General features: G+C 44.4%; 1 protein-coding gene across 8 annotated transcripts in view; it reads left to right on the top strand.

Moving 5' to 3' along the window:
* The window catches only part of nedd4l (NEDD4 like E3 ubiquitin protein ligase), a 50,129-nt gene extending 27,022 nt beyond the window's left edge, over window positions 1-23,107 (top strand). For 2 of the 8 annotated variants that reach the window (XM_056578131.1, XM_056578130.1), the window contains exons 9-27: window positions 3,606-3,668; window positions 4,619-4,759; window positions 6,307-6,510; window positions 9,005-9,202; window positions 10,033-10,110; window positions 12,995-13,049; window positions 13,782-13,840; window positions 14,807-14,872; window positions 15,327-15,556; window positions 16,100-16,221; window positions 17,099-17,169; window positions 17,560-17,655; window positions 17,787-17,860; window positions 18,272-18,332; window positions 18,424-18,483; window positions 18,613-18,720; window positions 19,700-19,796; window positions 20,280-20,352; window positions 20,543-23,107. In XM_056578131.1, the coding sequence (XP_056434106.1) occupies window positions 3,606-3,668; window positions 4,619-4,759; window positions 6,307-6,510; window positions 9,005-9,202; window positions 10,033-10,110; window positions 12,995-13,049; window positions 13,782-13,840; window positions 14,807-14,872; window positions 15,327-15,556; window positions 16,100-16,221; window positions 17,099-17,169; window positions 17,560-17,655; window positions 17,787-17,860; window positions 18,272-18,332; window positions 18,424-18,483; window positions 18,613-18,720; window positions 19,700-19,796; window positions 20,280-20,352; window positions 20,543-20,645 (1,959 nt within the window). In that variant the 3' untranslated portion in view covers window positions 20,646-23,107. The remainder of the gene's footprint in view (window positions 1-3,605; window positions 3,669-4,618; window positions 4,760-6,306; window positions 6,511-9,004; window positions 9,203-10,032; window positions 10,111-12,994; window positions 13,050-13,781; window positions 13,841-14,806; window positions 14,873-15,326; window positions 15,557-16,099; window positions 16,222-17,098; window positions 17,170-17,559; window positions 17,656-17,786; window positions 17,861-18,271; window positions 18,333-18,423; window positions 18,484-18,612; window positions 18,721-19,699; window positions 19,797-20,279; window positions 20,353-20,542) is intronic. The other 6 variants (XM_056578137.1, XM_056578136.1, XM_056578135.1 and 3 more) reach the window with 5 other exon arrangements.
* Window positions 23,108-23,328: the final 221 nt, after the last annotated feature.

Genomic DNA, 23,328 nt, shown 5'->3' with positions numbered 1-23,328 from the left:
TGATGAGACACTGTTAAAGGGGTGGTTTGGAATTTTGGACATAGGGCCTGATTCCGAAGTGAGCATTGGTATTCTATATCACTGGAGACAGCTTTCAACACATTTCATTCAGTCCTTCTAGTTGCAGAGTTCGCTCGTGCTAGGCTAGCGCAAGTCAACGGGCAATGCTAGCCTGCTATTAAAAACAGTCTTACCCACTCCACAGTACACCCGAGGTAAATCAATTATAACGACAGACTATAGATCTAAATGTCTGTTTATAGAATAATGTTAGAAATAAAACCAACCTTGCATTGCATTGCATTTTGAGGGAATTGCGGGGTCTCAGCAGCAGTGTTTATATTCCTGTACGTAGGCTACGGCAGCGGCGGACTGATACCTAGGTTACCTGCCGCTGTCATTGCTACAAACGCAGAGTACAGTGAACGAAGGAATTCTACAAGCGTATTAAATTAACAAGATATGGCCACGTTTGGAGGAGTTAGCGATGCATCTGCTTTTGAAGACGATTATGAGGAATCTGTTGTATCCAACGAACCGTACATGTACGAGCCGGTGTTTTGATGTCAAAGCCAGCAGCAACAAGCCACAGTTGAGTCCTTTCTGGATCTCACACTGGAAATTGGTGGAAACTTTGTGGTGCCCATCTGTACCGTTTATTTCTACAATTTCTAAAAGCACACTGAACCATCATGTTGCCTAGTCGTTCAATTGCTCTGTTTACGTTCTTCTGTCGTGATTCGGTTACAAACCTAACCAGCGCATAGTAGAATTCCGCTTCTGCTGAGAAAGTAGTCCCTCGATGATTCATGCGATGCAAGGTTAGTTTTATTTCTAACATTATTCTATCAACACAGACATTTAAATCTATAGTCTGGCGTTATAATTGATTTACCTCGGGTGTACTGTGGAGTGGGTAAGACTGTTTTTAATAGCAGGCTAGCATTGCCCGTTGACTTGCGCTAGCCTAGCACGAGCGAACTCTGCAACTAGAAGGACTGAATGAAATGTGTTGAAAACTGTCTCCAGTGATATAGAATACCAATGCTCACTTCGGAATCAGGCCCTATGTCCAAAATTCCGAACTACCCCTTTAAGATCACTGTTTAGATAAATGGAGAATTTATTATTTATTAGGAACTCTATCGAAATGATGAGTCACTGTTAGGGTCCCTCTACTTATTAGGAACTCTACCGTACTGATGAGTCACTGTTAGGGTCCCTCTACTAATTAAGAACTCTACTGTACTGATGAGTCACTGTGAGGTCTACTTATGAAGAACTCTACTGTTCTGCTGAGTCACTTTTAAGATTCCTACTTTTAATTAAGAACTCTACTGTCCTGATGAGTCACTGTTAGGTCTAATTATTAAGAACTCCACTGTTCTGCTGAGTCACTGTGATGATCCCTACGTTTAATTAAGAACCCTTCTGTACTGATGAGTCACTGTTAAGGTCCCTCTACTTATTAAGAACTCCACTGTTCTGTTGAGTCACTGTTAAGATCCCTCTACTTATGAAGAACTCCACTGTACTGCTGAGTCACTGTTAAGATCCCTCTACTTATGAAGAACTCTTTCTTCCGTACTTCCAAAGTTCTCGGCCCCTGGCAGGGGTCCAGCTGTACTCGTTACATCACAGTCCAGTCGGGCCATCACGGAGCCACAGCAGCACACTATTTGCAATCACTCGAGTCAAGAACTGTTAAGTGATCGGATGGGGATGAAAGTTGGGAGACAAGCAGCTCATTCAAGGGGGCCAGGATTCTGAGTCATCGAGATCTGGAGTCGATATTATGTCTTTTTTGTTTTTGTCTTTGAGACATCTGCAGCTCTGAGCTGGCAGAATACAAACTCCCACTCCTTGCCGCTTACACCCAGATTGACCCCTTTTTCAGGGCAATCAATTGACAGAGAAAACAGCCACCCCGGCAGAATGGCTTGATTGTAAGAGTCACTTAGCCATGAGCTAAAGGCTAGTCATGGGACCATCTGAGTAATGCGTTGTTCCTCTCGGGGATGCTGACAGTGGCCAGCCTGGCGTTGTCAAACCGACCCAGAGGCAGCAGATTGCAAAGTACAGCTGGCGATGTCGGACTTAGCCTCAAATGACTACTTTATGGACAACAGTTGGCGCTCGGGATGAAAAGCCATCAGAATAAATGCATAATCTTCACATTTTGTGCTCAGGTTTTGCTTTTCCCTGAAGCGGGGGGAAATGGGTGAGTGAGAGAATGAGTGAGTAATGGAAGATGTGAGAGGGCGTCGGTTACTTCTGAGTTGGAACAAACGCGGCCCTCTCCTAATGCCGATGTGCTTCTGAATGTCCATATACATGAGATTTATGATCTAATGGACTGTAGGGGTCACGCCAGTAGAAGCTTACTGGGTCTGTTTAATGTGGTAAAAAGCTGAAAGGATCAGGCAGAATCCTACAGTCAGGTCCAGTGGTTTTCAAAGCTGATTTTGGTCTCTGAGGCAACCAGTGGCTCATATTTGATACATGGCTGTGTTTGGTGGTTAGGGTGTTGGATTCCCATCGGAAAGGTTCTGTGTTCGTATCCTAGTTTTTTGTTCCCCCGACTGCCTGAAGGTATCCCTGAGCAAGATGCCATAACCCCTACCCTCTCATTAATGACCTGTATCTAAAATAACATGATTAATCACTTTACGTCCCTGTAGATGAAAGCATCTGCTAAATGAACTGATGGCAATCATAATATTCCAAACATCAAATGTAATGTAATCTTAAGGAGCACGCTAGGGGGGGGGGTTATTACATAACTCCAAAATGAATGCTGATTAGTGAACATATTAGGGAGTTATTCAAAGCATTTCTATGGGTTGGGGTCTCGGTACGGATCAACATACGTGACTCTGAGTCCCCAGTAGAATATAGAATGAAAAGCATTTTTGTTTTTTTGTTAGTAGCATGAAGCCAGCTGCAAGGTAAACAGAATTAAACTCATGGTTACAAGCAATTATGGTTAGAAGCAAGCATACTTTTGAAAAAATGTTTGATTCCTTTCTTCTGAGTAAGTTTTGTCCACCAGTTATCCTCTGAGGCCTTATGGTAAATAACATTTTCAAGAAAAACAGCTTATATTTCATGGAAATCAGCAGGACACATTTGCATGTGTATTGTTTTTAGTAAGAAAACAGATCTGTCTTTAGCTCGAGTAATCAGTGTCAACAGTATGTTTGAATAAATCGGAACAATATCCCGCAAAAACGAATCTTGATTAATTTCTTCAAAAAAAGAATCAACGATTTAAAGCACCTTATTTCCTCACTCTCTACTCTTTACTTCTGTACTTTCCACAGCCCTCCCAATTACCCACCATTACCCCTCCCCAGCCATGATTATGGGATGCTTTTCCTCCTTCATCCAATCAAAAAGCCTGACGCTAACTCCTTTAAGATCTGACCCTGCTTGCTTCCTCTCCTTCCTTGACCATATATGGCCACGACCCACCTCTCTGATCACAAAGCACATCTCTCAATTCACAGTTCACTCATATTCCCTCTCACTGGCTCCCTTCCCGCTCTCCCCCCCCCCCCCTCCACCTAACACTAAAGACCCCGTTCTCCCCTGTTGTCCGCCAGACGCCCAGCTCCCAGAGCAGAAGAACCAGAGCTCAGACAGTAACAGGCGTTGAGGAGCCCATGGTAATGTCTCCGTTTACATTCCACACACACTCGTTGTTGGACTGTCATTCAGTGGGGCGCTGAGTGAAAGATATGCCCGGGATCCCAGACATCCCTTTGGTGGGTCTGGGAGCCTCCCCCCCCTTGTTAAGAAGGCGCCGGAAGGAAAGACTGACCACAAAATATATAGAAGTTTACCCTGTTTCAATGGTGTCCTATTAAACACTTAAATCAAGACATAACAAATACACAAAAATAAATAATAAAAGTAAATAAGTAATAAGTAAATCAGTAAATATACAATTATGACCATAATCTACCATAATCCAATATAATATTATTAAGAAAATAAATAAGGTAACTTTTTGTTGGGTTAAAGCTTTGGAGTACCGTAACAAAGATAACTGGGCCGCCATGAAGTGTTTTCTGTCCAGGGAAACCTAAATGCATACCATCTGTTCCACGTGGTCATGGGTGTTGTTGTGCCCCTTGTCTTGTGGTTGTTTTTGTGGACTCGGTGTGTGTGTGTGTGTGTGTGTGTGTTGCATCAGCCGCCAACTCCAGCCTGTGTCTTCATGCTTAATACCAGCCCGGTACGCTAACCGCGGTTGTCTGGTATACGGTTTGTTTTTGGAAAAGAGTCCACCATAAACAAACTCCAAAATGTTGTCCTGAACGAATAACGTCCTCAAAAAGTGTGAAGTGGCAGAGCAGCTGTTAAGCATAAATCCAACAGGAATCCTAACCACTAAGCACCACTGACGGACCACCGTTTAAAAATAATAAAGAGAATATGTGTCCAACTCGTCCTGAGACATAGCCCCCCCCACCCGCAGATTTTAAGTGTGTGTGTGTGTGTGTGTGTGTGTGTGTGTGTGTGTGTGTGTGTGTGTGTGTGTGTGTGTGTGTGTGTGTGTGTGTGTGTGTGTGTGTGTGTGTGTGTGTGTGTGTGTGTGTGTGTGACCCCCCAGTCCCCCTCGGCGGCGGCAGCCTTTGTTCTGACCCCGCCTATCCTGCCCACCGGGTGGGAAGAGAGGAAGGACGGCAAGGGTCGCACCTACTTCGTCAACCACAACAGCCGCTCCACCACCTGGACCCGACCCGTCATACAGGTACACACACCGACACACACACACACACACAGACACACTAAGGACTACTGTTGCCCACCAGAGTTTGTTTGGCTTCTTCTTTCCTTCTTCCCTTTCGTTTGTTCTGTTTTTAATGGCGTCTCATCGCGTGACGATGAGACGCCATTAAAAAAAGAACAAACGAAAGGAAAGAAAGAGGAATGCTTCCAACACATCGGTTGGCCTCACACCAACCCGAGGCCTACTTCTACCTCTTGATCTCTCTACCGCTCACAATCTCTATTGTGCATCTCCTCCTGTCTGTCTGTGTCTGACTCTGTCTGTCTATTTGCCCGTCGTTCTGTCTGTCAGGGTCACTCTGCCTCATATTCGGGGAGAGTGTGGCCCCCAAGAGACAGAACCAGGCTCTCTAGGTCTCATACTGTGATGTTTAAATACCTCCATCTTTCTTTCTTTCTTTCTTTCTTTCTTTCTTTCTTTCTTTCTTTCTTTCTTTCTTTCTTTCTTTCTTTCTTTCTTTCTTTCTTTCTTTCTTTCTTTCTTTCTTTCTTTCTTTCTTTCTTTCTTTCTTTCTTTCTTTCTTTCTTTCTTTCTTTCGTGTCTCTGTGTGTGTGTGTGTGTGTGTGTGTGTGTGTGTGTGTGTGTGTGCGTGTGCGCGCGTTCAACTTCAATCCTCTTTAGTTTGAAATCTAAATGACTGTCTGTGTGACTTGGGTCGTCCATGGTAACTAAATGGAAATTTCCTTCTCATTTGCCTCAGGTCCGATGTGTTGACATTCTACCAGTAGATTTTCTTGCCTCATGACAGTAGTAGAATACAGGCTTCAATGTTTCCTCGACGACCTCGTATTGCACCCAACTCGTATTGTTATTACTTTTTGTATGAACTGGAATGAATATGTAAGGAGTAAACTAACCTGGGCTGTCCGGTTATTGGACAATAAGGTACGACAGGGTTGGGGATGGCTGCCTGAAGCGAAGTCGTCGTACATTATTTTCCAATAACGGGACAGGCTAGACCGGTTTTATTCTGCCTCTACCACAGTTACCAACACTGATTAAAAATGTGTTATTTCCATCTATCATGCTATTGGGTTTTTATCGCCTAAATCAGCAAAAACAGAAATTCTGTGATACTTTGAGCATGTTGTTCTTGAGTTGTCAAGCGACATATGGGTGATAGCTGACCTTTGGTGGACCGCTGGATTTGTAACGTTATTATTCAGAACCGTCGAACGGCAGCGTCGTCCCGTTATTGAAAAGAATGCACACCCTTGGAATGTCACTGACCAATCACCATCAGGGTCGTCCACCACGCTGTGGTAGAAGAAATATATCAACATATATCAAGAAAGTCTGTCAACTATTAGAACTTGGGATCGAAAATGATCTTTTTGCGGTTTGTTTGACGAACAAACCTCCCCACCAAACCGCTCTGAATCAAGAGCCTATGATGGGGAGGGGGGGGGGCGATTAACTCCTCCCTTTAACTCTCCTCCTCACCACCCACCGTGGCCTGCTTTCCCCCTAACCCCCCACCCTAACCTCCACCCTCCCTCCACCGCCAGCTGACGGAAGACGGCACCAGCACCTCCGCGGCGGGCGCGACCGCCTCCACCTCCTCCCCCACCTCCGGAGCCGGGGGTCCCTCGGAGGCCCCCCCCTCCACCTCCTCGGCCTCCGGCTCCACGAGCCACCTCCACGAGCCCCCCCAGGTCCGCAGGGCCCGTAGCCTCAGCTCCCCCACCGTCACCCTGTCCACCCCCATAGAGGTGAGATGTAGTGCCTCGCCCGCCCTCCCACTCCCCTTCCTCACCACCTCTCTCCCTCCCTCCCTCCTTCCCTCTCTACCCCGCTCCCTCGCTCCCACCCGCCCACCTCCCTCTCTTCTCCCCCCCTCTCCCTCACTCCCACCCTCCCACCTCCCCCCCCTCTCCCTCACTCCCACCCTCCCACCTCCCTCTCTTCCCCCACTCCCTCACTCCCACCCTACCACCTCCCTCTCTTCTCCCCCCCCTCTCCCTCCCTCCCACCTCCCTCTCTTCTCCCCCCCTCTCCCTCCCTCCCACCTCCCTCCCTCTCTTCCCCCGCTCCCTCACTCCCACCCTCCCACCTCCCTCTCTTCTCCCCCCCTCTCCCTCCCTCTCACCTCCCTCTCTTCCCCCACTCCCTCACTCCCACCCTCCCACCTCCATTTCATCTCGCCCCCTCTATTCGCCTCCCTCTCTTCTCCTCCCTCTCATCTCCCTCCCCCCTCCATCCCTCCCATCCTCCCTCCCCCTAATCTGTGCTCCTGATAAGAGGATCTCCCTTTGCTCTCCTCTCTTTTACCGTTATGGATCATGCTTCTCTTCATACCTTGTTTTTGTTCAATTATGATTTGATTTTATTTATGTTCTTTTTTATTAATTTTTTTATTATTTATTATGTCTTCCACGTTATTTCTCCACCGCTCAATAAGTGATGGATTTTTCCATTATTTCCTCTCACTTTAACCTGCTGTTTGTTGGACTATTTTAAATTGTCCGCTTCCTTTCGGCTCTTCCTAATCGGTCCAGCCTCTGTAGGAATATAAAAATCAATAATTTCTTTTCTTTTCTTTTTTTCAATTGTGCGCTCACTCAAAAGTGAATCATTTCTCACTAAAAGCAAAAGGCAAAAGGCCTGAAGACAATTTTTCATCAGAAAATGTGATCCACACCATGTGCATGTACAGGGCTAGTAATCATTTCAAAGCGCCCTCAAGTTTGTTATGTAAGCACTGTTTCTAATTTTAAATCTGTTCCTTGTAATCAGTAACTTATACCAGGGATAGTGTTGGGTTCTGATGACCCAACGAGCATAAACACAGCCCACAGGGCCAATGTTTAAGACACAAGTTCATCAAACTAATATGACAAGGCACAGATTGTATGATTTTTAGTTATGTTAATTCATAGATTATTGATGTCGGGAAAGGGTTACAAGCGTTACATTTTTTCAGATCATATGAGAATATCATTGGAGACTCTCCCTATCAGCCTTAAATCGCACCCAGGCTGTGTTACAAAGAAGGCTGTGTTACAAAGCTTATGAACAGTGAAACAGGATCCAAGCCCATATAAGGTCTTGGATAACTGTTTGACGACCTTTCTGTTCCCTGTTAAGATATTAAAAAGATGGCTTTACCAATATGAATTTTTACTTACTTAGGGAAGGATTAGGAAAAAAACAACAATTAGCAGAAGATGTCAAATCTAGCATAAAACAAAACGAAAATGTGAAATCAATTCAAACTCTTGACCTGATTGTTTGGGGCTCACTTTGACAGTTCTGCACGCTGTTGCACGTTTCAGGTTATGTGCGCTCAGCATCTGACACAGGTTTCCCAGTAGGAAAGTGGTTGGTTCCAGTATGTTGAGTCACGGTAGTGTTATTCATTGTGCGGTTGGCACCGTGGCCTGCAGTGGCTGAAGCACACGAGTCACGGTCGCTTCAGCTGGTTTCCTCTAATTCATCGTTCCCCGCGGAGCTCTACAGAAGAGCAGCGTGGTTAATGCATGAAATATATTTTTCATAGCAGAGGCCAGAAACAGATCAACTCAACAGGGTTGTTTTTGTCACAATCAATTAAATATATATCTTTTCTTTTTCTATATATACATAATATTCCCATCAATCAGTGGATTTGTTCAAATCATTTTATTTATTTATTTCTCAATGTGTTCTTGTCTTGTCTGTGTGTTTGGTTCGTGCGAGCAGAGAAAAATGAGAGGGAGGTGCTGACATTTCGAGGAAAACACTCTTTATAGCCAGAGCGTTGAGAGGTTGAATTGTGTGTATGTGTGTGTGTATTGTAATGAACGCAGTCCTTCATTAGGAATTAGACGTTGCCACTGAGAGGATAATGATAAGCCAGCAGCGGTTCACTCTGAGTCATTAGAATTGCTCGCATGTGTCATTTCCTGGGAATAAATGATGATTTATTTAGTGTAGGCTGGTATTCAGGTGAGGCGAGGTTAATCTTGAAAATGATGCTCAGACCTGTCTTTCATTTATTAATTTACTCCGATCTTGAATGCTGGGTATTTGCAGCATTTGTAAAAAGCAGACTTACCAAGCATATCTTTATCCAGGGCCTGCTTGCCATCATTTTGACAGCAGTGTGTTTTTTTTATCTCTATAATTTCATTACATTTCTTGATGAATAGCAGTTTGGTTTTCTGTAAGGCGCTCCAAACTAGCCACCGCTATCTGAATATATACGACTTTCTTTATCCTTTTTAGGGCGCCAACAACATCCAGGTGCGGCGGGTGGTCAAAGACACGGTGTCCAACCCCCAGACCCCCCAGCCTTCGCCCTACAGCTCCCCCAAGTCCCAGCACAAGCCCCAGCAGAGCTTCCTCCCGCCTGGCTGGGAGATGAGGATAGCGCCCAACGGAAGGCCCTTCTTCATCGACCACAACAGCCGCAACACCACCTGGGTGAGCACACAGGGGCCCCGTTGTAGTGGTGGTGAGGGGCCCGGAGTCTGGTCATGGTGCTGCATGGGAGATGACTTCCCATGCAGGGGAGACCAGTGCTTTGGCTGGTTTGACTCCCGGCCCGATGGGTTCTGGGTTTGAGGCCCGATTCCCAACGGCCTACCTTTAGGGAATCCCCAACCCCACCACAGATCATTAATGTATGTTGTTAAGAGACTTTGACTCTTGGGATAAACCTGTTCCTCCATCTGATAAAAGACAGAACGGTTAATGGATGTGACACTTTTCCAGGGGCGCAGATGGCATTTATTTAATACTATTTATTTAAATATTTGTGATTCATTGTGTGGCTTCAATAGGTAACGCTCAACATCTGGTGTTGTCAAACTGAATGTAGATCTGGTTGTTGTTGTGGCTGCACAGGACCGAATGAGATGTCATACTAGATTAGATATTCTTTGGGGGCCACACAGATGGGAATATGTTTAATAGATCAAGGGGTGTTTCTTTATTGTGTGATCGGTTTAGAGGGTCGACAGTGACACCTGGTGGTGTTGACCTGAACACTGCCTTAAGGTTTAGATTTGAGTTTGTATATTAAGTGATGCTGTTATCGTCATTTAGTTTTCAGTTAAAAAAACACCTGAAGAAAGCTTTTTTGTTTTCTCACTTTAGTCAGTTATTTAAACCAGTAATGTTTAAAATACGGCTTGACGAAGAAACGGTTGTTTCCTCGTCAAGCCGTATTTTAATCATTACTGGCAGTCCCTTCTAGTATGACCTGCGTCTGTGGGTCCTGTCTTTCAACCTCCTTGTGTTTTGGTGTGCAGGAGGATCCCAGGTTGAAGTACCCGGTCCACTTGAGGACCAAGACCTCCATGGAGCCTGGGGAGCTGGGGCCTCTTCCGGTGAGTACAGCCTGACGTCCACTCCCTCACCAGGGCCACCGAGCTATCGACGTGCGGCGTTGGACACTGGTCCACCCGCTATAGGTTCTCCCAGACGTTCTCCCAGACTGTGGTGCCTGGCCAGTGATAGATCCTCTGGGTTAGAAAGGATTAGATTTGATGGGTAACTTATATTTTCATCCATAGGGGAAGATTCTGTTGTAACGTACTAAACATCAGGGTTCAAAAGAGGGGCAATGATAAAAAAATAGGAATTAGATCACAATGGAATAACATTTTCAAGTAAAAAAAGATTATAGTCCAGTATCTGTATTAATAATATTCTAAGTACAATAATAATATATATTAAACTACAGGAAAGAAGGATGTCCATCACATTAGTGAACCCATTTAGCCACGATGAATACATTGGCGTGAATGCTTCTGCATGGGAGGGCTCAGCAGGGCTAAAGCTAAGTGCTAAACGTGGTGTGAAGGCATGGGGAGCCTCTCCAACTGGCAAAGCGCTTATTCCAAGGCACTCTGAACTTGAGGCCTTGTTTTTTTAAAGGCGTTTTCCCTGCACACATAAGGTGAATATGCAAATGGGACTGCTCAGACATTGGACTACACATCCAAGATGATTTTTAAATGTAATTGTGTGCTCAAATGTCCTCTTAAAGAGCCAGTGAGCCCACTGTTTCAGATGGAATTCGACCCTTAAGAGTTTGAAGAAAGAGGGGGGCTTATTATCTCCATGGTTACGACCCACGTCAACTTTATGATACTTCTTAAGTACCGCAGCTTAGCTGTTATGAGAGTTATAATAGGCAATGTTGCATGTAAGTGTTATACTTTATGTGTCCGGGAAGCCTAACCCTCACTCGGACGCACACATTAAATACATCGCTGCTCAGACGGAGCTTCACCGTGCACGCACATCGTAGCGTTATACTATAATTGTTCGATAAGCTGAACTTTCTCGTGGATATCGCAGCCAGCCGCTTCCTAGACAGAGCTCCATATGTCCACACCAAACAATGAATACCTCGGAAAAGGCACTCGGACATCAGCAACAATACGCCACCTGCAACCGCAGCAGAGACAAACGTTCACATATTGTTTCGGGGAAAATGGCAAGAAGCATAGGATTTTACCCCTTTATTTCCTCTAAATTTGAGAGTAATTTAATTTACAGTGATAAAATGGCATAGAATAAAATGTTGATGATCATATAAGACAAGGTGCCATGGTAAAACAAAGCATTTGGTTTTGGGTTCACTGGCACTCTAATGCATCTGGAGAGAAAATCGAATATTTCATTGGAATCAAAATACATTTGATTTAGTCTGTAAATCTCTACTGTGGGAATACTCCTCAAGTGTGTGTGTGTGTGTGTTAACCCTTAACATGTAGGGCAAAACAATGACTAACCTAGCTTTTGGCTGACCATAATGAACACACCTTCATGTGCTTTGGGGTTGGCCCAGGCTTGCGTGGTGTGCATATCTCTCTCACTCTTTCTTTTACTCTCTCTCCCTTTTGAATCTGGGGATTTAATCAAATATACCCTATTTCTTCTTCTTCTCCTCCTCCTTATTTTTCTCCCCCTGGCCATCTCTGTCTGCCAGAACATACCACCAGTGGAGGTTGGTTGGTTGCTTACCTCTGCCTGACCCCTCCCACTTATGTCTGGTCTGGTACAATGCCTGTCTCTCTGCCTCTCTGTCTCTATCTCTCTGTCTCTATCTCTGTCTGCCTCTCTGTCCATCTGTCTCTCTTTCGGTTGCTCTGTTTCTTTCTTTCTGGCGTTCGCTCTGACTCGGCTTCTCAATCTCTCTCTGTCTCTGTCATTTTGTCTCTCTCTGGTGGAGTCTACCTCTCTGTCTGTATATCTGTCTCTCTCTTTCTGTCTCTGTATCTATCGCTCCTGTCTTTCTCCAAGTCTCACGTTTGCCTCTCGAACTCACTGTCACTGTCATTCTGTCTCTCTCTGTCCCTGTTTTTTTCTCTCTGTCCCTCGGTCTACCTCTCTGTCTCTGTCCCTCTGCTTCTCTGCCTATCTATCACTATGCTCTCTTTCTGTTCCGGTCTCTCTTTGTCTGTTTCTCTCTCTGCCGCTCCCTCTCTTTGTCTGTCTCTGGAGCAGCATGAATGGACTGAACCTCTCCATTCCCCCTCTGCCCCCTGCCCTCCCCTCCATGTTCCCCTCTCCACCGTGTGTCAGCGTGTCCGTGTGTCCCTGTCTGAACGACATCAAGCTAGCTTCAGCTAGTCTAGTGGGTGGAGGTCCGTGGAGAGATCCTCCACCCAGAGCAGACTGTAAGGGGCTCGAGGGTCGGGTGGAGCTGGGGAACTGATGGAGCGCGGTAGAGAGAGGAGGGGTCAGAGGTGTCTGTGGAGTCCGTCGATCAATGTCTCATTTATTTTTCGCTGTGGTCTCTCAGCCAGTGTAGCATGCAACATAAAGACCCACGCAAACACACACAGACACACAAACACACACGCACATGCACACACACTCCTTGTGATCAGTTTGTCAGACTCCCTCGATCGCCCTTCCCCCTACCCTGTTTCTATTGCTTCCTGGCTGACTACCTGTGTATGCGTGCAGGTGTATGTATGTGTGTGAGAGACACTGTTGATTACAGATGATCACTGTGTTTCTACCCATGTGCTGATGTGGACTCGCTTTGGATGGCGTTGGATCCGTTTTCCGTTTGTATCGTTGGTTCAGTTTCATTTGCACAACCTGACTGATGTGTACCGGGCATGGACTGTAAGATGTCCATGCTCAGTACATAAGGAAGACAAAGCAGTCGCTTGATTATTTTTAGCATGGTCCCATATAGTGTAGCTAGCAGAGAGTTTGGGACTGAATGGTTGTTTTTGTTCTTCTCTGTAGCCTGGCTGGGAGGAGAGGATCCACACCGATGGACGCACCTTTTACATCGACCATAGTAAGAGTCTGTTCTCTCTCTGCCTCTTTCTCTCACTCACTGCCTTTCTCCGGCTCTCTCTCGCGTTTCTTTGATTTAGTTCACATGTAGACGGAACTGTTACGGCCACTAGAGAGCGCCAAATCTGTAAGCAGGACAGACACACACACACACACACACACACACACACACACACACACACACACACACACACACACACACACACACACACACACACACACACACACACACACACACACACACACACACACACACACACACACACACACACACACACACAGCATACTCTGTTAAGATTGATAGAGTCGTTTTCTGGTTTGGACCTGACTTCACAGCGTCTAGTGAGTTACGCCAGCGGATGGATTTTGGTTTCCTGAGGCGTCGTTGCTAACACATAAATATGCTGTAAATATGGCTGAAACACTAGGCTGCACAGTACTGCATAGTAGGCCCTAGGGTGGCGGAGCTAGACGAGACATGCATGCTATTTTTATTACAAAGGAATAAGAGCAGTGACATTAAATGTGTAACAGCTGACAGCTAATATATTGATATAAAATCCATATTCAGACTTTAATGCTGCTTCTTAGATCTGGGGTCTTTTGGTGTCTGTAATCACAGCAAATACACTCAGAGAAATATCAGCATACTTGCTAATATTGATATTAATTTTTAAAATTAATTCGAAATGTAATAAATTGATCATTCATTTCTGTCAATTTTTCTTTTTAGACACAAAGAACACTCAATGGGAGGACCCTCGCTTGCAGAGCCCAGCCATCACGGGACCTGTAAGTTCATCTGCTACTGACCAGTAGCTAACATACTGCTACTACCATGTAGCTACTAACACACTGCTACTACTACACTGCTACCATGTAGCTACCATGCTGTTACCACCATGTAGCTACTAACATACTACTACAATACTACCATGTAGCTAACATACTGCTACTAATAGACTACTACCATGTAGCTACTAACATACTACTACTACTACTACTACTACTACACTTCCACCAAGTAGCTAACGTACTGCTACTACTACACTACAACCATATAGCAACAATAATGTTACTACCATGTAGCTACCAACATACTGCTACTACTACCATGTAGCAACCATAATGTTACTACCATGTAGCTAACATACTGCTACTAATACACTACTACCATGTAGCAACCATAATGTTACTACCATGTAGCTAACATACTGCTACTAATACACTACTACCATGTAGCTACTAACATACTACTACTACTCATACACTTCTACTATATAGCTTACATACAGCTACTGCTACACTACTACCACGTAGCTAGTAGCTACCAACTGCCACTACCATGGAGCTACCATACTGCTGCTACCATCTATCTAATCTCTGTGTGTGTGTGTGTGTGTGTGTGTGTGTGTGTGTGTGTGTGTGTGTGTGTGTGTGTGTGTGTGTGTGTGTGTGTGTGTGTGTGTGACTGTGTGTGTGACTGTGACTGTGTGTGTGTGTGTGTGTGTGTGTGTGTGTGTGACTGTGTGTGTGTGTGTGTCACTTGCTCCAGGTTATTCTTTATCATACTGACACTGTTGTGTTGTTCTGTGAATACCACCCATACATCACTCGGCGGATCAGATGTCCGGGTAGTGACTGTTGAATGATTCATCAGACATTTGATTAGATTTTGTATACTTTTTTTTGTAAACCTTTCTTTGACATGGTAAACCACTGATGTGTGTGCGTGTGTATGTTTGTGTTTGTTTGTAGGCAGTTCCTTACTCCAGAGAATTCAAGCAGAAATACGACTACTTCAGGAAGAAATTGAAGAAGCCGGTGAGATATTGTTTTTCATATTTATACTTTATATATTTCATTCTGGGGATGTTGTCATTAAGACCATATAACAATGTTTTTCTCTTGCAAATGTTTCAGGTAAGGAAGCATATATATAGTTAAAATATATTTTGCTTCCTACATTTCTTAGTAGCTGAGAATTTCTTATGACGTATCATGCACACTAATTAAGTCATTCATAAATCATTCAGAGTATAATCTATTATAATATGAATTATTGCACATCATTCAACATTTATCAACCCATTGTCTCTAAATATGGCAATGGTCTTTTGTCAATGAATTATTTTTATAACATATTTTTCGAATTTGAAGTGTAAATAAACCACATGTTTGAATAACATCAACCTGTTGTCAAATCAACGTCAAGTTTTGCAAAAAAAAGAAGAACGACAAACAAACGTTGGCTTCTCTCCTCCTCTCCTTCATCCAGGCGGACATTCCCAACCGCTTCGAGATGAAGCTGCACCGGAACAACATCTTCGAGGAGTCGTACCGCCGCATCATGTCCCTGAAGCGGCCCGACATCCTGAAGGCGCGGCTCTGGATCGAGTTCGAGCTGGAGAAGGGGCTGGACTACGGGGGCGTGGCCCGCGAGTGGTTCTTCCTGCTGTCCAAGGAGATGTTCAACCCCTACTACGGCCTCTTCGAGTACTCCGCCACGTGAGTGTTTGTAGGGCGTCGTGGAGATGTGTGTGTTTTAAATGTGCTTCATTTCGCTAGCGTAGGCTGATTTGTTTTGGAAGCATTGCATTTTATATTTGTTGAAATTCTGTTTACATTGCGACAGGAATTCATAAATCAAGTGCTCTCACAAAAAGTTGAAAATATCCTGTATCTGTGGTTTGAATCATAAATGATTAGATGGCCTTCTTGTCTGTCTACCTACCTACCTACTGGCTACCTGCACTCACTCTGACCATGCTGTCATTGCGCACGACCTGAGTGTTAAAAGGCTAGGCAGACCTAAAGCTAGCAAGCAAGTCTGGTTATTTGGGGTTGGTTACCTCCAAATTCTGTTGTTTTCTCTAAATTGCCTACCCTAGATTAAATGGCTTAGCTTGTAAATCACAAATTGGTGATAATAGTCATAATATAGTGACTATAGTGAAAGTAAACCTACATATATAATGGGACAACAAACCCATTAGAAAAATGATTGTAAACGTTCACACCACAACAACAATTCTCCATGTGTTATTCCAGAGACAACTACACACTCCAGATCAACCCCAACTCTGGCCTGTGTAACGAGGACCACCTGTCCTACTTTAAGTTCATTGGTCGCGTGGCGGGAATGGCCGTGTTCCATGGGAAGCTGTTAGACGGTAGGAAGCAGCTGATTGGTCGACGGACACACACATGAGCTTGAGTGTCTTCCTACTTCCTATGACATGTTGGGTGCATTCCAAAACGTTTCCCTCTGTCCTCTGTCTATGGCTCGTTCTCTAAACTCTCAAGTTGATGAGCAGCAGTTAGTGGTAGGGCAGGAGGAATGGAGCATTGTGGAGAGGCGATGGCTGAGCTGCTTCTGTGTCCTGATAAACTTGTTGACAATCTTGGCCAATCACAACCTTCTGACCATATATGGCGAAAAATGTATTTCCTCTATAGGATACCCTTATGCATCCTTACATAATACGTATCCTTACTCTGAAGCTATTTTGATGGACACTTTATGCTGCCCGCTTATTGGTGAAATTGCGACATTGAGGAAAACATCTGGGGATTTTGTAAAAGCTATTGGAACGCACCCATAATGAGCGCTGTCTACATGCTCTACATCGCAGAGGGACAGAGGGTGGGCAGAGTGTCAGGGCTAGAAGATCCACCCATCCACACGTATCACAGCTTAATCATAGCAGTACATTGACACTACAGCACCAGGTCTATTTTTAAATAGATAGTGTTCCCTTGGCCGCCAGGAGAAAATATATATATTCGTAACATCTGAAGGATCTGGAAACTGTTTTAAAGGTAAAAATGGACAAAACCCTAGCTCGGTACAAGCCAATAAAAGTACAAAGGAACCAGTTACATCAAACTAGAATATACCACAGAACTACACAACCATGTGACATTGATAGACCAATACCATGCCATGCAAGCACTACTTAATACTACTACTAGTTCTAGTACTTGTACTACTACTACTACCACTACCACTAGTACTAATTCCATCGGTGTATTTGTATCTCCGCCCAGGATTCTTTATCCGACCGTTTTACAAGATGATGCTGGGCAAACAGATCTCTCTCAAAGATATGGAGTCCGTGGTAAGCTTTGACTTTTGTGATCAAGTTCTGAATACGCGTCGTGACACCTCTTTGGTACAGGGCAGGACTTTGTATCACACCGAAACGTACGTTTTATCAAACTTTATCGCACATTTGATCACACTTCATCGTACATTTGAGCACACATTATCAAGCTTTGAATTTTACGATTTATCCCACTTCTATCGTACTTTGTATCGTACATGTCATCAGGTTTATATTGGTGACTGAATCTTAGTTTGCATCATACAGTATCACACTAGTATGTTACTTAGTCTGCTTAAAATATGCATCCACTCAATACATTTGAGTGCTGCACGTGACAATACATGACCTGAGCCACTGGTTGACCCACTGTCTCTCATGGTATCGATGGTGCGCCCCCTGCAGGACAGTGAGTACTACAACTCCCTGAAGTGGATCCTGGAGAACGACCCCACAGAGCTGGACCTGCGGTTCTGCATCGATGAGGACAACTTCGGACAGGTACCTCAGCGGCCCTCATCAGTCTAGAGCTCCTTTACTCTCTGATCTCTGATCAGCTGAGAGCACTGTCTCTGTGGATTGTAACTATTGCATCGTTTCAATGTGTTGTTTCTGTCTTTCTTTTTTTCCAGACATACCAGGTGGACCTAAAGCCCAGTGGGTCGGACATGGTGGTCACCAACGACAACAAAAAGGAATACATTGAGTAAGGACAGCTTTTTGTTTTGAGATATGTTTCAGTATTTATTTTAACTACTACTTAAATGGTAATGTGTATTCCCCAGAATTTTCTAGAAAACATACAATCTTAAATACCACTGTAAAGTCGGTCCAAAAGGATTTACTTTCAGGCCTGAAAATGATGGATGACATTTAACTTTTCAATAAATCATATGTAAACGCCAATCTATAAACATATTTATCACATGACGGTTGATTTGGAGGTCTACATTGCCATTGGTCATTCGCTCCCTGTCCTACCCTCTCTCTCTCTCTCTCCCATACCTTCCTGTCTAACTCTCACTTTATCTGTCGTGAATAAAGCGTATAAATGCAGAACCAAACCCTGAACTACACCGCCTCCCCCCCTCACCTGGCTCCTTCTCTCTCCCCTCAGCCTTGTGATCCAGTGGAGGTTTGTGAACCGGGTCCAGAAGCAGATGAACGCCTTCCTAGAGGTGAGAGCATGCAGTGACTGTTGGTCACCGAGGGGAAATAAATAAAACCATCCAGGTCGATAGTTGGGATTAACATTCTTCTGTGTTGCAGGGCTTCACTGAGCTCATCGTCGTGGATCTGATCAAGATCTTTGATGAAAATGAACTGGAGGTATTAGATCCTGTTTAAATCGATCTGCTTTTCATTCTTCGATTGTCATCTTCTTTTTTTTTTTATAATATGTTTTTCTAACAAATTTCTGTGTCTTTGCTGTGTGTGTTTGTGTGTGTGTGTATATAGCTGTTGATGTGTGGTCTGGGGGATGTGGATGTCAACGACTGGAGGCAACACACGGTGTATAAAAACGGCTACTGTCCTAATCACCCTGTCATACAGTGGTTCTGGAAGGTAGGTCACACACACGCAAGCATGCACGCACGCACGCACGCACGCACGCACGCACGCACGCACGCACGCACGCACGCACACACACACACGCAGAGAGAGACAGGCCCATGCTACCAAACTTTACTTTGTTGTAAAGATTGCAACTGCCCAATGAGATCTATGGGTGTTCATGCGTAGCACAAAAGTACTTTTAAATCATGAATCGAAATCATGAACATTTCTATCGTAGTATTCAGGGAAAGACGTATCAATTCATATTTTATCTATATTTATTTTAATTAAGTAGTGCTACAAAAGTTGTTAGCGATGCGCCCTGGGGGACAGTGAGCGTGCGGCGGGCCCCGGAGGAGCAGAGCTATCAGGTCCTATCAGTCCATGTTAGGGCCCTGCTACAGGAGACCAAAGTCTGTTTGGAGAGCTAGCCTGTTTGTTTGCTTTGATGAAAGAGACCCCAACTCACCCGGGCTATCACTTATTAGCTGTCTTGAGCCAGGGTGACACACACACACACAGGTGTGCATACATAAAACACCCATAAAATCTCACACACATTAAACGCAGTCGCACACATAAGCACACAAAATCACACAGACGCGTCTAAAACACACGTAAGCATGCTTGCATAAAAGCACGCTCTCATACATAAAGCACAGACACACACACTTGCATAAACGCACATACACACGCACACACACACACACACGCACACGCACACGCACAAACACACACACGCACACAGTCAATCGCACACACATAAATACACACAGTCAATCACACACAAACAAACACACATGCACACACATGCCAAACACAGGCAAACAGTTAAATACAAACTCACAATAATGGCATGTGTAATAATTTCCAGTGTGATCCAGTCCTCAGACTGGGTTCATTTGATGCCCCTGTTCATCCCCCACCGGTCTGTACGGCTTGGTGCTGTAGAGCGGGTATGTGTTAAGTAACGTTCCTCCTCCTCCAGGTGGTCCTCCTGATGGACGCCGAGAAGCGGATCCGTCTGCTGCAGTTTGTGACCGGGACGTCCCGGGTGCCCATGAACGGCTTCGCAGAGCTCTACGGTACGTAGACTCATCCAAAGACAGAGACTACGGTCTACTAGCTGTGTCTCCACCCCCCCCCCCCCCCGACGAATAGTTACATGGTTTGATCCCCCCCCCCCCCCCGTACCTGTTCATGTAGCTAGATGTCTGTGGCCCCTAGAGTGGTTTATTTTGGATAGTGTTTGAATGACGGAAATGGCCATTTATTTGATTACACCAGGCTTTTAATAGCAGAACGATCGAATGGTAGACAGCGTGCGGGTTCCCCAAATACATCTAGTCATTTATCTAAGCAGGCTATTTCAGTGGATGTGGTTCAAAATACTCCAAAGAACTCTTCACCCTACTTCAGTCTTTTCTCGACTTCCTTTGATGGGGCCCACATAATCGAATAATGACCTACAGACCCCCAATGTAGTCTTCACTAGTGGCCTAATGAGGAACAGTGCACTAGCCCCACTCTGGAGTCCTCATGTGTCGCTGGTGTTTCTACCGTCTAAGGTTCCAACGGACCTCAGCTGTTCACCATCGAGCAGTGGGGCACTCCGGAGAAGCTACCCAGGGCCCATACGTGGTATGACACGCACACACACACACGCACGCACACACACACACACGCACGCACGCACGCACGCACGCACACACACACACACACACACACACACACACACACACACACACGTACTGTATGTACGTGTATATGTGTACAAATAGCCTCATAGATCCTCCACAAATAACCAAGAGTTTATATTCCCCCCCCCCAGCTTCAACCGCCTGGACCTGCCCACCTATGAGTCGTTTGAGGACCTAAGGGAGAAACTGCTCATGGCGGTGGAGAACGCCCAAGGGTTTGAGGGCGTCGACTAGAACCGACTTAAAAAAAGAGACATCAAGACGAATAAAAAAACTGTTGTTGGTTGTTTGTGACCATGTAACAAACAACCAACAAACTGCCATTTCTGTTTTAAAGTGGTGGTGGTGGTGGTGGAGGTAGCGGTTGTGTTGCTAGCATGTTGTGCTGTATGCATGACGGTGTAAGCGGCTGCCACGGCAACAGCATGGAGGCTATAGAGACTGTACAGCGACTTGTTGGGCCAATTTGCCTGTCTTTCTCTCTCTCTCTCTCTCTCTCTCTCTCTCTCTCTCTCTCTCGGTCTTCTGTCTCTGTGGGTGCGTCCCTCTTTTATTCAAGGTGCTGGGGCCCAAAGGAACGGCCTTATATTTGTGTGCACCTTAAAGATGCTGACTTCTATCACTACACTGGCATGGTTATCCCATAATAACAAAGCGATCCTCTCGTTCTCATTGTAACCCTGGATGTCCCTTTAACTCTCTCTCGGCCTCTCTTCCTCTCTCTCTTTACTTCTTTGATAAATCGGTAGTGCTGGAAACAACTCGAATGCATTTCAACTGCTCCTTTAAACTATATTATAGCACATTGTGTTAGTACCCTTCTCCTACTGGGGGTCCTGACAGGCCCTGAGCCCGGCCTGACTTACTACATGCACTATTTCTCTCTCTCTCTGTGTCTCTCCCTCTGTCTCTCTGTCTCTCTCTTTTTCTGTCTGTCTCTCTGTCTCTCTCTCTCTCTATATATATATATCTCTCTCGTTCTCTCTCTCTGTCTCTCTTTTTCTGTCTGTCTCTTGCTTTCTGTCTCTCTCTCTATATCTCTCTCGTTCCCTCTCTCTCTGTGTCTCTCCCTGTGTCTCTCTTTCTCTTTTTCTGTCTGTCTCTCTCTTGCGCTCTGTCTCTCTCTCTATATCTCTCTCGTTCTCTCTCTCTCTGTCCAACTGTAAAACAACAACAACAACTGATAGAACGGCGCAGCGATCACCTGTCCCTGGGATCCTTACAGCGAGCCCAGATTACCTTAGGAATGCTAGCCAATCCAAGACAAGGAGATCTCCCGCTCCCTTGTCTCTCTCTAATCCGTGTGTTGCTGGATGGCTGAGTGATGTTTGCAGCCTGTTGGGGGGGGGGGGTAGGACAGAGAGCAGAGAAATGTCCTCTCTCAAATGATGGTTTTATAGCCTTTTCTTAGGTGAAAAAAAAAAAGATTTTTTAAAATCGATTTTTATCACGTTATCATTCTTACGAGAAAATACAAAAAACGAAACTGTCTTTGTACTGATGAATAATGTTTACTATTTTGAGAAAAAAATCTTTAAAAAAGTGTGTGAAGTGTAAATCTGGCTTGTTACGGCGGGGAGAGGGGAACGACTTACTCCTATGATTTGTTATGGTGATAGCAAACGTGTTCTATTGTAATTCTATGAAATTGGCATGAAAAATGTATTGTGTCTTTGCTTGAATAACAATAGTAAATGGAAGTGTATTTCTCGCTGTCTGTGTTGAGCTCTGGGGAAGAAGCTACTGGGGTTTATTTTGGGGACTTTGGGACAACATGGTTCTGTTTATAATGGTATGCTTATCCCTTTTCATAATGCTGTCAAATTCTTCCTGGAACCCCCCCCCCCCCGTTACCCCACTATTGAAATACTTTCTATATATCTATATACAAAAATATATATATGTATGTATTACAATTAACAAAAGTATTATTGATCAACAACACTAAAATGAAGCGTTTTTTGTGTGTGTGTGTGTGTGTGTGTGCGTGCGAGAATGCGTGCGTATGTGTGTGCGTGCGTTTCTCGAGAAAAGCTGTGATTGCCACTGAATAGAAAGCAGCGTTTCCTACGCTTTTCCTCCCGTCTCTCCTTTTTCTAACACCATTGAACCTAAATGGGCACTTTATAGATCCTCCTACGATCCTGTCGCCTGTCGTCTGTCTTTACCATGTAGACCTGAATGTGATTCTCTGATTTCATTGTGTACATTTCTTCCAATATGAGCACTTACCTGGTGCAATATGAATAGTTTGTAAATCTGGCCTGCTGCTAAAAAACACCCACAGATCATGTCAACCGAGGTGAAAGTGTGACCACCACTTTATTTTGGTATATTCTTGACACTTTCATTATTCCTGGTTTTCCTTTTAACGTACTCCTGTCCTGTCTGTTTTGTCTTCTTTCTGAATTCGCCCAGGTTTGCGTTTTGTCTTATTTTCTTTCGTTCGGTTGGTTGTTTTGTTTTTTCCTTTTTATTTTTTTTGGTTATCTTTTCTTAGTTTTTTTTAATTTTATCTATGACAGGAAATATCACTTTTGTTAAAGATTGTGCCACTTGCTAAAGGTTTGTGGTTTATATATCTTCAGTCAAATAAAATGGACCGTCTCCGTATAAATATGGTTGTTTGTAATGTCTTCCTTTTCTTCACACAAGATTTAGAGCGAAGAAACGAAACATTAGATGCAAGTTATCGGCCTCATGGTGACCATCTTCAGTAGCTGGCATTTAGGACCAAGATGGCCTCTCGGTGAATAGGGCCCATGACATGTTTATAATATAAACATAATAGATGTTTATAATTTAAATATTTTTTGAACATATTTTTTTACTTCCAGTAAAAAAATCATGTGTATCAGAGTAAAACACTTCAGTTTTGTATTTTATAGATAATTCTATTGATCCAAAACATTAAACA

This window comes from Gadus chalcogrammus, chromosome 19, assembly GCF_026213295.1.
Source record: "Gadus chalcogrammus isolate NIFS_2021 chromosome 19, NIFS_Gcha_1.0, whole genome shotgun sequence".
NCBI classification, from domain to species: domain Eukaryota; kingdom Metazoa; phylum Chordata; class Actinopteri; order Gadiformes; family Gadidae; genus Gadus; species Gadus chalcogrammus.
Note: the sequence above shows the minus strand (reverse complement) of the source record. Positions and strands in the feature narration are given on the sequence as shown.